The sequence below is a fragment of the Fringilla coelebs genome, assembly GCF_963513975.1.
Source record: "Fringilla coelebs genome assembly, chromosome: 1".
Taxonomy (NCBI): Eukaryota; Metazoa; Chordata; class Aves; order Passeriformes; family Fringillidae; genus Fringilla; species Fringilla coelebs.
This window is the reverse complement of record NC_140028.1, coordinates 65,169,263-65,184,566: the sequence shown is the minus strand read 5'-3', so window position 1 is coordinate 65,184,566 and position 15,304 is coordinate 65,169,263. Positions and strand designations below refer to the sequence as shown.

At 51.3% G+C, this 15,304-nt stretch overlaps 1 protein-coding gene across 8 annotated transcripts; it reads right to left on the bottom strand.

Annotated features, from left to right (window-relative positions):
• Positions 1-727: 727 nt before the first annotated feature.
• IRX4 (iroquois homeobox 4) lies at positions 728-10,689 on the bottom strand. 8 transcript variants are annotated; one of them, XM_084204075.1, is made up of 7 exons: positions 10,554-10,689; positions 9,959-10,066; positions 5,345-9,191; positions 4,170-4,421; positions 3,459-3,565; positions 2,206-2,528; positions 728-2,014 (listed from the first exon to the last, which is right to left on the bottom strand). In XM_084204075.1, the coding sequence occupies exons 3-7, from the start codon at positions 5,387-5,389 to the stop codon at positions 1,242-1,244; spliced, it is 1,500 nt and encodes a 499-aa protein (XP_084060201.1). In that variant the 5' UTR covers positions 5,390-9,191; positions 9,959-10,066; positions 10,554-10,689; the 3' UTR covers positions 728-1,241. The 8 variants fall into 8 exon arrangements, with proteins under 8 accessions (XP_084060201.1, XP_084060203.1, XP_084060200.1 ...); XM_084204077.1 differs by having other exon boundaries at positions 5,345-6,810; XM_084204074.1 differs by having other exon boundaries at positions 5,345-5,503.
• Positions 10,690-15,304: the final 4,615 nt, after the last annotated feature.

Here is a 15,304-nt window from a genome sequence, read left to right as displayed (position 1 = left end):
CCAGCAGTTCTCCCTGTCTCCCGGCCCGGGGATCAGTAAAGTTTGTTCCCATTCCGGGAAGGAAATGAAATCTTTTAAGCGCCTGTTATCTAAGTGGTAAATTGGCTGCGAGTGCTCCTGAATCACACGTCGAGAGCGCTCTTCCTCCCTCTCTCTTTTTGTTAGCTGCACTCTATTTAATGTCAAAACGGTAAAGCATCTGTACTGAAGTGCTGAAATATTCATGGCGGATCAGCGATTCTCCGCACTGGCAGAGGAGCTGGAAAGCTAAAACGGTTCTTTAAAAGATCAAATTTTCCATGTGAATCAATTGCTCCGCGCACGGCCGAGGCGACGCCGCGGCAGAGCCCGGCCCTTGGGGGCCGACCCCCGCCCGCCCGCAGCTCGGGAAGGAAGGGAGGGGGAAGAGAGGGATGCTCCCGCCCCGCCGGGCCTCGGCGGGCAGCCGGAGCCCCCGCTGTCGGCCCGGGAGGCGGCCGGGGCCCGGCGCTGCCCCGCGGAGGCGCGGCCGGCGCGGAGCTCAGCCCAGCATCCCTCCTGCGCGCAGCGTGCCTCCCGGGCTCCGTCCTCTGTCCCGCGGCAGCGCTGCGCTGAGCCTCTCTTCCCCTCTCCCGGCAGCCTGTTGACAGTCCTTGGAATTACCGGGATCGGCTCCGAGGGGGAATTTGAAACACAGAAGTTGTTTGTTGCCCAATGCAAAACGCCACCACTTGTGTTACCTCTGAAACAGACAATTTATTGGAGTGAGCATACCCTTTAACATATTTTTTGTTTTGTCAAGATAAATTTGTGCAGTTGGTGTAAACTTAGTAGAAGTGCTGTTTGTGAATTATATGCTAACAAGGAAATCAGGAGGAAAAACTCTCGAAAAGTCTTTACAACTAATGTCGGCATGCCTTAAATTAAATCTGAATTAAAATTTCCCGTTTGTAAACTTTCAGATGTAAACTTTTTAAGTAGGTCTACGCTATAGTACGTGCTTTTTGGACATGGAATTAAATAACTTTCACGACATTGATCCCTTAAAGTCGCAGCCAGGAGAAAATGTTCAGAACAGCAATGAGCAAAGTCTCTCCGTTGAACTGAGCAAACTGAACTTTAAATCCTCGTTTATGTTGTTTGCTTTAAAAAAAAAAAAAGAAGAAAAAGTTTTATATTTAAATTTAAACTCTTGCAAGTCTCTTTTCAGTGTAGCTGACTCTTCAAGCGTTAGAAAGTCCTTTGCCCCCTCGGCGGGCCTGTTAGGAACAAAACATTTTGCTTCCTGATTTGGGAAACGCCAGAAACTCTTTGTTTGAGTCATGGTGGGCCAGGTTTGAGAGTTGCCCCTTGAGCACATTGGCGCCGTTCCCCACCGCGCGTCCCAAGGCGCCCGTTTCCAGAATGGCTCCTTTGGTGGTAGCCCAGGAAACTGTTGTGTTGCTCAGGGCTTGGTTTAAAGTACTGTGCCTGAACAGGGGGTCGTGAAACACCCCGTCCACCCAGTTCCTGAGGTTGGTGACCGGCGAATCCTGGTGCCTGTCCATGACGTTGACCGGGGCGGGAGCGGCGGCGGCGGCCGAGCCCCCCGGCCGTTTCAGCATGCAGGAGGGGTACTCGGCCTGGTTGAGGGAGGTGGCAGTGTGCGCCAGGGACCAAATCCTGGGCTTCGCCTCCAGCAGCTGCTGCCCCTGCTGGAAGCACATCTTGGACTCGCAGCCGCGCTGCCGAGCGCCCAGCGGGTCGGGGCCGCACTCCTCCGCCGCCGTCTTCAGGCAGCTCCGCTCCTGCTCCGCCGCCGCCTCCTCCTCCTCCTCCTCCTCCCCGGCGGCAGCCGGCGGCGGCATCTTGGCGGGGAGCTCGGCGGCCCGCGGCGGGTGGCTGCCTCCCGGCAGCGGGAGCGGGTGCGGGTGCGGATGCGGGAGCGGGTGCGGGAAGGGCCGCCGCAGCTCGCACTCCGAGCTCTCCGACTCGGCGGCGTCCAAGTCCTCCAGGTCGCTGAGCTCCAGCTCCTTCTCCTCCTTGCCCGTGGGTTCTGCGGGGCGGGGGGCGGGGGAAGGGACAGCAAAAACAAGACACACGGTCACTGTCGGCGCCGCACTGCCCCGCGGCCGCCCCCACCAGCGAGGCCCGCGGCCGCCCCCACCAGCGAGGCCCGCCCCGGGGCCGAGCTGCCGGCCGAGCCCCCGCGGCCGCACCGCTAAGTGCCTGGTTTTAGCAGGGTACCCTCGGCTTTCCCGCTCTTCATCGCCTCTTCCTGCGAACCCTCCTCCTCCTCCTCCTCCTCTTCCTCATAGGGCCGCTTCTCGTCAGAGCACTTGTTCCGCGGGGGCCAGGTCATCTTGTTCTCCTTCTTGAGCCGCCGGCGGGCGTTGGCGAACCAGGTGGAGACCTGGGTGAGGGTCATCTTGGTGATGATGGCCAGCATGATCTTCTCGCCCTTCGTAGGATATGGGTTCTTGCGATGTTCCTGCAGCCAGGCCTTCAGCGTGCTGGTCGTCTCTCGGGTGGCGTTTTTCCTCCGTGTCCCGCCGTCCATCGTCCCGTACCTGCAGGCACAGGGGAGCCCCGGGATGTGACAGATCGCTTTCGCCCCCTGCGCACCTGCCCGACGCGGGGTCCCAGAGCCCCGGCCCCGCCTGCGGCACCCCCAGGAGGGCAGCTGGACCGGAGAGGGAGGAGATGGATGAGGACAGCTCGGTTTTAAGAGGGATGAGGACAGCTCAGCTTTATGAGGGAGACCAGCCTAGAGAACTCAGGCCGAGGAAGGAAAGCAAGAAGGAAGGGTTCAGCCAGCAGCAGCAGCGGGCAATGCAAATTTCTGCTCTGCCTTTGAGGTGGCGACAGAAAGAGGGAAGGAATCGTCTGCTTTTATTTGCTGTAAAGTCAATGTCAACATTTCGGGCAGCAGGAAAATCCTAGCAGCTTGCAAACTCACAGAAATACCACTTTCCTCTCGTTTTATTAGTCCTCCCCCAACAAAATTCATCGGGGTGACCCCAGGGTGTAAGTGTTAATAGAAATATATTTCCTCTTACTCCTTTTATTAGTAATCTCCTCTACCCTTTTGTTCCTGAAATTGTAGGAACCTAACGCAGATGACACTGGGCTGCGACTGAATATTTAATGCACATCCTCCAGGAAAGGTCACTGGCGCCCAATGGGCCTCTGAGATGGGAGCGGTGTGTAAGGAGGTTTGCGCTGCTCTAAAACTAATAAATATACACGGGATGCCCAAGCCTGACTCCGCGCAGGGAAAGATAATTACCGCCCCGGTTAAGAGGGATTGCCCTCCGCGCTACCGCCCGCCCGGGGGGCGGAGGACCCCGTGTCGGTGTGGGAAAGGGGAGGCGACATGGCTGGGGCCGGGAGATGCTAAGAGGAGAGGAGAGGAGGCAGGTTGGCGGGGTTGGCGGGGCGGGGCGGGGATGGCGGGGGTGGAGGGCAGCGAGCGGGGCCGGGCTGGGGATGGCGCTTACCTGTCGTACTGGTACTGGCTGAGGGTGTGATCGTAGGGGTAGTAGGCAGCCGCGGGGGCGATGCCCGCATGCGCAGAGCCGCTCCCGTCCTTCGCGTCCAAACTGTTCTGCAAGAGACACCGCCCGCCGCCCTCAGCCCCCGCCGCCGGCAGAGGCCGGCCCCCGCCCGGCACCGCCGCCCGGCTCCCCCGGTACCGCCGCCCGGCTCCCCCGGCACCGCCACCCGGCTCCCCCGCCCCGCGGCCCGCAGCGGCGCGACCGGACCTTCCCGGGGGCCCCTCGGCCGCGGCGCCCAGCGACATCAATAGGGACATTAACTCGCGCTGTTACGGTGCAGGGGGAAAAAAAAAGAGGAAAAAAAAAAAAAGAAAAAAGGCTGTGTGGGAAGATCGCATCATTTTTTTGCAAGCCTGGGTATGGGTCGCCCTAAACTGCCCGCCCGGACGGGCCCTCCGCACTCGGCCGCCAGCTCGTCAGGCGCGACTTTTAATTGCGTTACCGTGAGGAGCGAGCGCCGGGCTGGAACAGCTGCTGACCGCGGGGCTGGGCGCGGGGAGCGCCGTGCGGCGCGGCGGGGCGCAGGAGAAGCGCTTGGGGCTGCCCCCGCCCGGGAAGGGGATCCCGCCGAGCGGCCCCCGACCCCGGGGGCACGGGGGGAGCGCGGGGCCGGCGGGAGGGAGGGAGGGAGCGAGCATCCCCCGGGCGGCTTACCAGGGAGTAGAAGGCGGGAGCCTCGGTACCGTAGGTCACGTAGTTTCCATAGCCCTGGGGCCCGGCGTAGGGTCCGCCGTAGACCCCCAGGGCGGCGGCGGAGTTGAGCTCGTGTCGGGCGGTGGCGAGCAGGCGGCTCTCGTACACCGGGCAGTACACGGGGGTCTGGGCGGAGGCGGCCGCCCCCGTCTCAGCCAGCGTCCGGCTGCTGGACTCGCAGCAGGTCGTCAGGGAGTTGGTGCTCATCAGGAACTGGAGGGAAAGAGAGCGGCTCTGAGGGCGGGGTGGGGGGAACTTCCCAAAGTGTAACCAAGTTTGGGTTCGGTTGCTTTTAGATTGTGCGGGTTTGGTGGGGTTTTGTTTGGGTTCGGTTTGTTTTTGTTTTTTTCCAAATCAGGTCGTAGCTTTGGGGTGTCGCCCGCCCTCCTCCCTCCCCTGCCGTAATTTACTTCAATCGTGATAGAAACGCTCTGGAGAAGCGCAGAGGTGCAAGCATTTTACCAGTTTTTTAGAACGACTCCACAACAACAGCAACAACCAAACGCCCCGTGACTGTGGATGTTTAATCCTCTATAATACATTCCTCAGGCCCTGTGCATTTAAAAGCTAACTTTTCCTGGGGTGTTTTCACAAGACTGGGGTTTACACCGTTTTCTCCTCTTGCAGCACAATGATACCCATCTGCGTTTTTAAACCCTTTTTTTCGAAGTCATTCATGCATATTTATTTTGACTGCAGATTTGTAGCAGCCACGCACGCATCTGTTATTAACCTGCTGGTTTAGTATATCCCATTCTTTTTCTACGGGCCGGACCTGTGTGCATCCATGTTTAATTGATAAACTGTGAATTTAATCGTGAAAGAGAAAAAAAAGGGGGGGGGGGAGGTGCGGGTGGGGGTTGGGGATCTCTAGCTCCCCTTCTCACCTCTCTCATCTCTGTAATCATCTCCCACGCGTCTTTATCACCCCCAAACACCCTAAATCCCGCGTGTTTCATCCCATTTTAAAACTGGTGCCCAACACAGAACTTGGGCGTCTTGTAAAGCTGCGGAGCGAGCATCTGCTTTGCCGCTACCGCATGCGGGAGAGGATCGCTGCCGCCCTCATCCCGGACGGAAGGCATCGATAAGGACTGAAATTCAATCAGTTAACGTTGGTAGGCAAAAAGTCTTACCTGGGGTGCAGAGGAGTAAGGGTAGCCAAACTGAGGATAGGACATGGTACAGAGGCTCCCAGTTATCTAGAAACAAGGCGAGGCGTCTGATCTGCACGCTATTGCAGCCTGGCTCTGCTCTGTTGTACCAATTGATTGGTAACCACAGGTCCCTAGATGCTTATAGGACGAAGCAGAAAACCACATTTAATTTATTTACATGAAAACTTAAACTTTTTTTTTTTCCTTTTAAATATGCACGGCGATTTTAACACCTTCCCCCGCTACAGCTACGACACAGAAATAATTGTTACATGTAGGCTCCAAGGCTGGCAGACGTGACGGCAAAAATAAATACTTTGCACCCACGGAAAAATAAAAGGTGGGAAGAAGAAAGGTGATACAAATGCATCGGCTCCCAAGCACGTTGTTTTAAAAGAGCCGAACCTCTGACGTCACGCAAAACCTACTCAAATTAACCTGCCTGTAAGTTTAACACTCATTTTCGGGAATCTTTCCCCTGGCATGGAAAATAGACTCTCCAGCATCGCCTTCAGCCTGCCTAACAGGGGAGAAAAGTTTGGGAAGCTCTTCGGTAGCGGCAACGCCTGCTTGCAACACATATATTTCTGCGGGCAAGGGAAGGAAATGAATGTCTTTAATCTAAAGGATCAATGTTGTATCAGCTATTTTCCCCACCCTCCTTCGTCTCTGAAAGGCTAGTAAGCACTTTTAATTAGAAATTAATTAATGAGCAGCTGCTTCTTCCCACCCCACAGTAATAATTAGTCTCAATTACAAACAAGACATATGAAGGGACACACGACTGAGTCTTCATTTAAGATTTAATCAACAGTTAAAATTAGCGCTAACGCTGACAATAAAGCACATGATAAGCAATCCTCCTTTTCTTTTCGGCTTTTATTCCAGGCGTGTGATTACAGGTAGAAAACCCTACAAGCGTCTTCCGGGGAATGATGGAAAAGATGTGACTTTTCACGTTAAAAAGACTTTGATCCCATCTCTAACTTCCAACACCCCCTCCTACCCGACCCATCCCACGGCTGCCATCAGCCTCCCTACCCTCTGGGGGTCTGGGATCCCCCCCGCACACGAGCAGGCAGCAATCCCCCCCTGCTGCACGCTCGGAGCGAACGGGCCGTGGGGGGAAGATGCTGGCAGCCCCAGCGCCTCTGCCCCGACGGCCGGTGCCACCGAGGCAGGGCAGGCAGGCAGGCAGCCCCCGGCTGGACGGAGGAGGCGGAGGAGTCAGCTCCGAGGCTGAAGCTGGGCTGCTGGTGCAGTCGAACGCTGCTCCATGGTGTGCAGACTTGCTCAGAGAGATTCCTGGGTTCAGACATGTGAATAGCCCCAGGGTCACACTCTAATTAATGATGATATTCTCTTCTTCTCCCCAGCTGGAAGACTGCCTCCCAGAAACGAATCTGCCCACACTGACAGCTCGATTGAGGGTGATTGATGACTATCTGGAGACCACAGTACACATAATATAATATCTGCTGCGTAATTGCTTTAATTTACAGATGAAAATACTAGTCCTCAGATCGAGTTAGACTACAACGAGAGGCGTTTTATGGCGCTTTAGAGTGTTTGCAAATAAAAGATATCAGATACAGTACATGCAAATTATCCTGACAGCTCAGTATCTGTAGCCGAGAGAAACGTATAAAGAAAGGGAATCAAATGACATAAATAATCGGTTTGGAATTCTGTATTGATTTTTGGACTGGAAGAAAGAGCTTTTTCTTTCCTCACCTGAAATGTGAATTCCTTTTTATTTCTGAGAATATTAATAACTTTGCCATTGGGTTTCTTTTATAGAAGGGTTTCTCTATTCCTCCTCCTGCACTATACCCCGGTGCTGCCAAGGTATAATAATACTTTCAGCCACTCTTTACCAGCAGCTTCCTTCTGTGCGGAGTGCTGACGGACTATTGCATTGTTTGGGAAGAAAAAGACACCCAGTGTTTACACAATGGTCTGCACGCAGTGTTCCGTGCTGCTCCCTCTGCCTCCTGTGCCCATTGCGCTGGGGGATGTTTGTTTCAGCTCCTGAATAAAACTCACCGGTGCTAGAGAAGAAAATAGTTGCACTTATCTCAAGAGCGGCTCGGTGTAAAGCACTATAATTAGCTGGGAGAACTGGAGATCTGCCTGAAGAAGTCCTCCCAGTTTTCCAGGCTACAGTTTGGGAAATGTCCTGGAGTTGTGTTTTTTTGGTGTTTTTAGTTTTTATCTATTTTTTTCCACTGCAGATGTCAACTCCGCAGTGGCCCACAGTGCACTACAGGTTTTGATATTTAGATGAGTCTATTAAACTTTAAAATAGAAGGAGAAATTCAATATTTATAGTCCTTGTCTATTTATATATCACAGTTGTCTTTCACTGTGCCATGCAAATACTCTGGTGCCCATTTTTGCGCTGAACTTTCCTGTATTAATCATGATAATTATTTGTCATTTTTCTTTGCAGCCTGCCTGCTCTATTACTTTACCCCCGGTCAGCTCTGTGTCAGTTCCAATCTGTATTCCCTAGAAAGCAGTCATTAAAAAAAACCCACCAAAACAAACAAACAAAAAGAATAAGCGACAAAAAACCTTAATAACCTTAAACGCTGAAAGCTGACATTACGTCCTCCCCCACTGCTGATGTCTTGTTTCACTTACAGTCTACAAATAATGGCCCTTTGTTGATAAGAAACTCAGCACAATTATATTTCATCTTGAATTTTTGGTGCCAGAGCACAAACATGCATTAAGCCCCACAATGATTTTAAATAACCTTTGTGGTTCTTGCACATAAACAAGGTAACACTGTTCAAATCCAAGCAAAGACGCTTAATGCTGTGGGCTATATCCTTAAGCATTTGGAAAATGCAAGTCTTTGCTGTGCAATAAAAATTGATCCTCGTCAAAGCCCCTTTCCTGTACAATGCAGTTAACAGCTTTTTAGAAAGAAACACACACAGCTTTCTCCAAAGTTTGAGCAAGAAAACCCATCACGATCAATAGGAAACGCTGGAGAGTTCCCTTCTGGTCAGAACCAGCCTGCACACTTAGGCAAGCAGGTATTTCCCATCCAAAGCCCATCCAGGTCTCTCTCCCAGGGTTATGAGCTTTTCCTCTGAGTACCTGGAGCCAATGCTCATACAAGTTTTATTGTAAAAACATGGAATGAGAATGAAAGAGTGTGATGCTGGAACAGGCCACAGCAGGTAAAACAGAACCTCTTCAGGACTCAGGCTTTGATGGACGTCTTCAGGGACATGATCTAGAGGCAGTTAATGCAGCTACACTCACTATCTGCATTTTCATCGCCTTCTCTTTTGGAGGGGTTATTGCCACTCCTGGAAATATTTCAGCAACGGAATTTGCTTATGGGCTAAACAGACTTTAGTGAGCTCTTTCAGTCGAGTTTGCTTTGTTTTCATGCTACAGACTTAAAGCAACATTGACACTGCCTGATAAATGCTGTGAAGCTCTATGTGCTGCCCCTTTGGAATCTGACATGGAACCACGGGCAGCCTACAACATTTTTAAGTAGGTTAGCTCCCCTAAACTTGCTATTGGCAGTAAATATGATTGGTTTTTTCCCCTGAGCCAATCTGAGGTGTAACTGCACCTCCTGCACTCTGAATCGAGGGACATTGAGACGATGTTTCCGACCTGCACAAAGCCATGCCATGGCTTGGGATTGGCAGAGCCATGATGACCAACAGAACAGTTGCATAAGAAGGCACTGCTAATTAATTTACTCAGTTTACAACTACATGTAAAATCAGTTTGTTCAAAGCTATCCATTTGAATGCTTTCATTTTGTAAGTCTTCAATCCTCTTGGCAAACAATCTAGATTAAAGCAGAAAGGCCTCACATGCTCATTCTGTTCTTTGTATTTATTAACTTTTCACACTTAAGAACTAGAGCCAGCTCTCTCTTACATGCACACCTACACACAAACACACACACACACACACACAAAACTTTTCAGCAAGAGAAGTAACCTGGACAGCTGTTCTATGGCTATAGATGGACCCTACAACATGCCCACATTTACCTGCTCAGTGCACAGCATTGCAACTACGCCTTAACTAGCAAAGCAAAGATTGTATAAGACTTCCTTTCTCAGCTCCTTTACCCCCAGTGCTGCAGATCCCGGGCATTTAGACGCCACCACCTTTGAGCTCTCTAGCAGCCAACAGCTTCAACTTCCCTGCGAAGGTAAAACTTTCCTGCTTGCAAGGTCAAATTCTGTTTTTTAAAGTTCGACTTAAAATCCAGAAAGTTTGACTCAGTACCTTACCTTAGTGCTCGCTGAATATCATATCCACACCCCCTTCCCAAGAAATAACACACGTATGTTAAAATACATTTACCCTCTGTCCTAGGTAAAGATTGCACAAAGCCAAATGATTCATCACGGATAGTTTCTCTTCCCTCCAGCAGTTCGGTTTCAGCTGCCTTGCTGCTAAAGCAGGCTCCGAAAGAGAAGGGGGGCGGGGGGGGGGGGGGGGTAAGCCCCACCGCTCCCCTCCACCCCCCGCTTCCATAGAGACGCAAACACACACACACACACACATTCACAGGCATCACCACCAAAGGAAGAAATTTTTTACCTGCAATCACGCCAGGCTTCGGCTAAAACCTGGTAGCGATGGCTGTGCCATGGCAGGGCTTCTCTCCTCTGGTGTGCGCTGGCTGGCGTGGCAGGGAGCTGCGGGGAGCTAACGCAGACATGTCTCAGTGCGCGGTACCTGCGCGGCGCGGCACGGAGCCTTCGGTCCCCAGGCGCCACAGCCACTTCACTAACCCCCCGTACCAGAGTGACGCTCAAGTGAATAGTTCCACTGATCACACTCTTTCCTACTGATTAACACTTTCCAACACGACCAGGCGTTCCACTTCCAACTTTTCCCGTTTTAAAACAGAAGCAGCCAGCGCCGCTTGCTTCCGCGGGTTATAAACGCCGTCTGGGGCGTGGGGGACACCATAATTAATAGCAGGTTAGTAAAATTAGTGCTGCCACTCCAATTGTTGTCCTTGTTGCCAACAATAATTGCATTGATTCTGGAAGGACACGAATGTCCTCCATTTAACCTAATGATCTGCGGGTTGCACACGCTGTACGGCAGCCGTGGCGGTGATTAACTGCGCGCACCTCCAAACTATCATTTATCTCCGCGAGTCACGACTGAAAGGCGCTAAACTTACAGGCAACTCTCCCTGCCTCTCTCGCCGTCTTTGTTTCCCTCCCGCTGGAGGAGGCGGGCTGGGACGTCGGCGTAGCCCTGCGCACAGGAGACGGGCACCTGTACCTGTCCCCCCGGCCGCCTCGGCTTTATTCATAGCCCGGGGGCAGCGCGGCGGAGCCGGGCGCCGTGGAGCTGCCGGGGACTGCCTGGGCCAGCGCCCCCGGCCGCGGGGAGGGGGCAAGGGGGGGCGGCGCGGCAGAGCCCGGCACCGGGGACCCGCTCCCCGCAGCGCCCCCGAGGCGGGCTACGCCGCCGCTGCCCGCCCTCGGCGCAGCCCCGCAGAGGCTGCCCGGGCACCGGGGCCTTCCTCCGGGCGGAGGTGGGGAGGCAGCCGAGCGAGGAGCGGGGACAGGTGCCGGCGGCAGCCGAAAGCAGGTCGGGGCGGGAGCGCTTGTTCCCGCTTGTCCTCTCCGTCCTCCTGCTCCCGTCCCTGCGTCCGGCCGTCCGTCCCGCCCGGCCTCGGCCGCAGGCTGCCGCTCTCTCCCGAGGAGAAGTTACACGGGCCCGAGGCTGGAGGAACCGGCAGCGAGCTCCCAGTCCGAAATGCCTTTCCCGGTGCGCAGCCTCCCGCCACCCTCTGTCAGTCCCGGGCGCCTCGGGCCTCTCCGGGCTGCGGCCCGCTGTCCGGGGCCGCGGGATCCCCGCGGGAGCCTGTGCATGACAAGTTCCACCGCGCGCTCGGTACTTTCTTTTCTTAATTGTTTGTTCAGCAGGAAAAGGGACAAATCGGGATTGACAGAAGGGGGAGGAGGGATCAATATCATTCCTGTTTAAAGGCGTGAGCCTGGGCAGACGTCTCAATAAGACAGAGGAGGAGAAAAAGAGAGTATTATATCCTACCTAATTAAGCGAAGACAAAGAGGTGTGGGGAGAAAGGTTCAGCAGAGGTGGGGTGGCAATAGGAATTTTTAATCCGGTGTCTTCCCACAGTAACCACCAAGGCTGAACAGTAACGTTAATAGGGAACATCTGTACATCGACAGATTTATTCTTGCCAGGGCTCTTTCACGCCTGTGTCATTTGCATGGCCCCGTGCTCGTAATGTTCGACACACGCTGCACCTTGTAGTGCAGTGACAAGGTAAATCTGATGAATGCTGAAACTGGGAAATCCTCTTCTCTTTCCCCTTTCTCCCTCCTCGGACTGCCCTTGCAGCTTTAAATGTGGGGAAACCACACGGAGAAAGAAAAGGTGAGCCTTCTCCCCATCTGCGCTTCTAAACAGAAAGCCAATCATGCCACGAGCCTTTGCATTTTAAAGCGGAGTAACAAACCCACGGCGACGCGGATGACCCGGTAGCCCGGCCAGGGCTGCCTCCCCGCCGGCGGGACGAGGGCTCTGCGGTGCCCCCCGGGAGTGCAGGAGCCCTGTGCGCCGTCCCCGTCCCGGCCCTGCAAGTCTGGACTTTTCCTCCCGTCGCCCGGGGGCCTGTCCCTGTGCGCTACCGCCGGGCTCCCGCCCCGGGCTGCCTCTGAGCCCGGCCGACTTCCCCGGGGCAGCGCCCTGCCCGTGCCGGGACAGCCCCGCCGCCCCCCGGGGACCCCGTCCAGCCGCCTGCCCGCCCGGCCGAGCCCGTGTTCTACAGCGCGGGGTGGCACCATCCGCCGCCCGGAGGTGACCCCTGCCCTTCGGCCCTAGTGTGCTTTGAAGGGACCGGGATCTCTCAGTGTTTTCCTCCAAACCTTTCCCCATACCGACGCCGGGTGCTCGGCCAGAGGCCGCCCCCGCTTTTCCCGACGGCAGAGTTACAGCGGGGGGAACTCCGGTGGTGAGGTGCTGGGGGGTTGCTGGATCCAGCTGCCTCCCTGCCCTGAAATATGATGTTCAAGGGCAGGAGGCATCGTTCAAAGAGTAATCTTTTATATTAACAGCTACAACCAGTAACAGTACATTAATATGAGTCTTTTGTACTATAACAACCTCAGGTCCACGAGATCAACATTTTTAATTATTTCAGTGACGCTTAAAGGAAGTGAGCAGACTCAAGTCTGTCTTTTCCAATTTGCTCATGTCGACCTGCACATCTTGGAAATTGCCATCCATTTCCACTCTGACCTACGTAGCAGAAAGCACAGTGGCTTTCTGTCAGAAACTGGTCTAGCCAGGCAGGAGGGCAACCAGACTAAGTGGAGCTGGAATCCCAGTAGACATGCAGGCAGGTCAACCGTAGTGACATGATGGACACTGAGGGAGCACTGGCCACTGATAAATCTGGGAAGATGCTTGCAACAAGAGCAAAAGCTTTTGGGCAGCACTACCAAAAAAACATGGGCCAGAACCCAAGGCTGGAAGGGCAGTTGCAGATCTTGCTTTATGCTGTTCATAATGTTGTTAGGTTGCCTTTCTCCTTTTTTTTTTTTGTTTAAATGACCAATAATGCTAAGGTTTCAACCATTTTTAGTGTTTCAATTATTAAAAGGTGCTCTTTTCACTGTAGAAGTGCTGTTGGTCCTGTCTATCCTGGAATTCTTTGGCATTCTTTCCCATTTCTGTAGCTAGTGCAATGCCCTCTCTGCTGTGAAAAGGCCATTATTAAATGATACCAAGTGGTCATAACCCTTAATTTTCCATGTCATTAGACAAACAGCACTGGTGATAGCACCACATATTTCCATTCAGAAAGGGAATATAATTTAATTTTCAGTGTCAATTCCTTTGGCACTATGGCTTTATTTTGAAGACCTACTTTCTAAGATACCAGATGGGAGAAAACAGCAGCTTGATCTCTTACTTTTTTGGCCTTTATTTTCCTGTAGAGGTTACTAAATCACACCTAGTCAAGGAATAATATACTAATGCATGTATCATAACTCATGTTCACTATGAAGGTCCTAGAAACACATTAGCTTAATCATGAAACCTCTGAGATAATTTACTTAACTGGAATAATTTCACAGGAAAGCCAATATAATTCAGAATGTAGTAAATACATGGATAGAAATCAGATTTTCACTCAAACTATTTTTGTCCTCATCTGGTTATATGGTGCCAAGTTATGTGGTAGCCTCAGAGCAGCAAGGTTTGTCTTAATTTGCAGGGATCCATACAGGTACATTTCTTATCCTTTTCTCACATTAAATTCATTATGTGATGTTCAAAAGACTGATGCACACTAGAAAACCTTTAGGCATTTCTGTGTAACAGCGATGGTTTATTAAAAGGATAGGTTATTACTTTGAACAATGACTTCAGTGCGTACGTTAAAATGTGAAATGTTTATCTGGTACTGGCCTGTATTGGCCAGAATCTGTGCAACTAGACTTTTATTCACAAATGCATGTCTAAGCTAATAAGCCACATTTATTTTCAGATCCTGTGTGGCCATCTGAGCATCTTTTTGTAGTCCACAAAGATGTAGGTTTGTGGTTATGTTTTAAAGAATTTTGTGAGCAAGTATTACCATAATTCCATTTGTGAGCCCATGATTTTGAAAGGATATTTATTTTCTGTTAGAAGAAAAAAAATGATGTGCATAGAGAAATAGCTAAGGCTGATTTAGTGGGCTCAGTATGTGGACGGGTGGAGAGGATTATTTTTTAGTAGGAAAAGAGCATAATTTCATAGACTTAGAAGCAGAACTAAGCCTCTTGGAAGATGCTGAAAAGGCAGAAGACACCAAGTGAGTCAGTGGCACCAAGTTCTCCTTCCTGCTCTGAGTCTTTGCTACAGACTTCGGCCAGGTGAGTCGTGCTGCTGAGGTGGAGCTCCAGGGAAGCAGCACAGCAACAAGCTCCTTCCTCTGCGTTCCACAAGCAGGGAGACGTGGGCCAGGGCTGTAACCCCACGGACCTTCCTGTGAGCGAGGAGCTCTGCAGAACCGCAGGTACAAAACTGCTCGTGAGCCATGGCTTCTTGCACAAAAGGGATCACAGAAGAGAGCTATGAGTGGCTCAGAAAACAAAGATGCAATTAAGGCAGCGTTTGTAGTTTTCAGTTAGGGTTATCTTTCAATGCAGGATGAACCGTCATTTTTTTTCCTGCTAATTATTTTCATTAGCTGTTTTAACTCTTCCTGAGAGTTCTTAATAATGGCTTCAGAGCAGAATGTGTAAAACTGAAAATTATTTATGGCAATGATTAGAACTACAGAATACTAATATGGGTAGTCAGGAATAATTCACCATAGCAGGAAAAGCACTATTTAATTGTTTAATATAGAAGTTTAATTGTGCTTGCATACAATTATCATGTAAATATCACTGTGATCACTTTAAGAGGTTATTTCTAAGTGTGCCAAAATTCTGAAGCAATCTGAAAAGAATTAATTTTTTTCTTACCTCCCTTCACAAGTCTCTCAAGTGTACTATATGTTTTAACTTAAACCAAAATATAGCCAAAGGCAGACAGGAGTTCCAACAGTGACCAGTGTAATACTCACTGCTTTTAATTACTGTAACAATAAATCACACAGGAATGTCCTCCAGGTACTAAATGATTTTCTAAAAACATTTGAGAATATTTTTGAAATTCAATTAATTGAAGGCACCAGATAAAAGGTACACATTCTTAATGGCTATAAAATAACCCTAAGGGATGTAACTGAGCTCCAAGCTTAACTTCAAAGTGTGACAGAAATACTTACTGTATTACTTTAAAAGTATTCAGATCAATGAATCAGTTAAAATTACTTATACATTTACCAACCTTTTCATTTTCTTTCTGAATATGATAGAAAGAATTGCTCTCATTTCCCAGGACACAAAAAGCAGT

Excerpts from the sequence above, each read along its gene's own strand:
- IRX4 (XM_084204072.1), bottom strand. The coding sequence starts at position 9,922 with ATGTGTGTGTGTGTGTGTGTTTGCGTCTCTATGGAAGCGGGGGGTGGA. Across the intron at positions 3,566-4,169 it reads CTCCCGCCTTCTACTCCCTG|AACAGTTTGGACGCGAAGGA; the intron begins GTAAGCCGCCCG and ends TGTCTCTTGCAG. Across the intron at positions 2,529-3,458 it reads AGCCAGTACCAGTACGACAG|GTACGGGACGATGGACGGCG; the intron begins GTAAGCGCCATC and ends CTGTGCCTGCAG.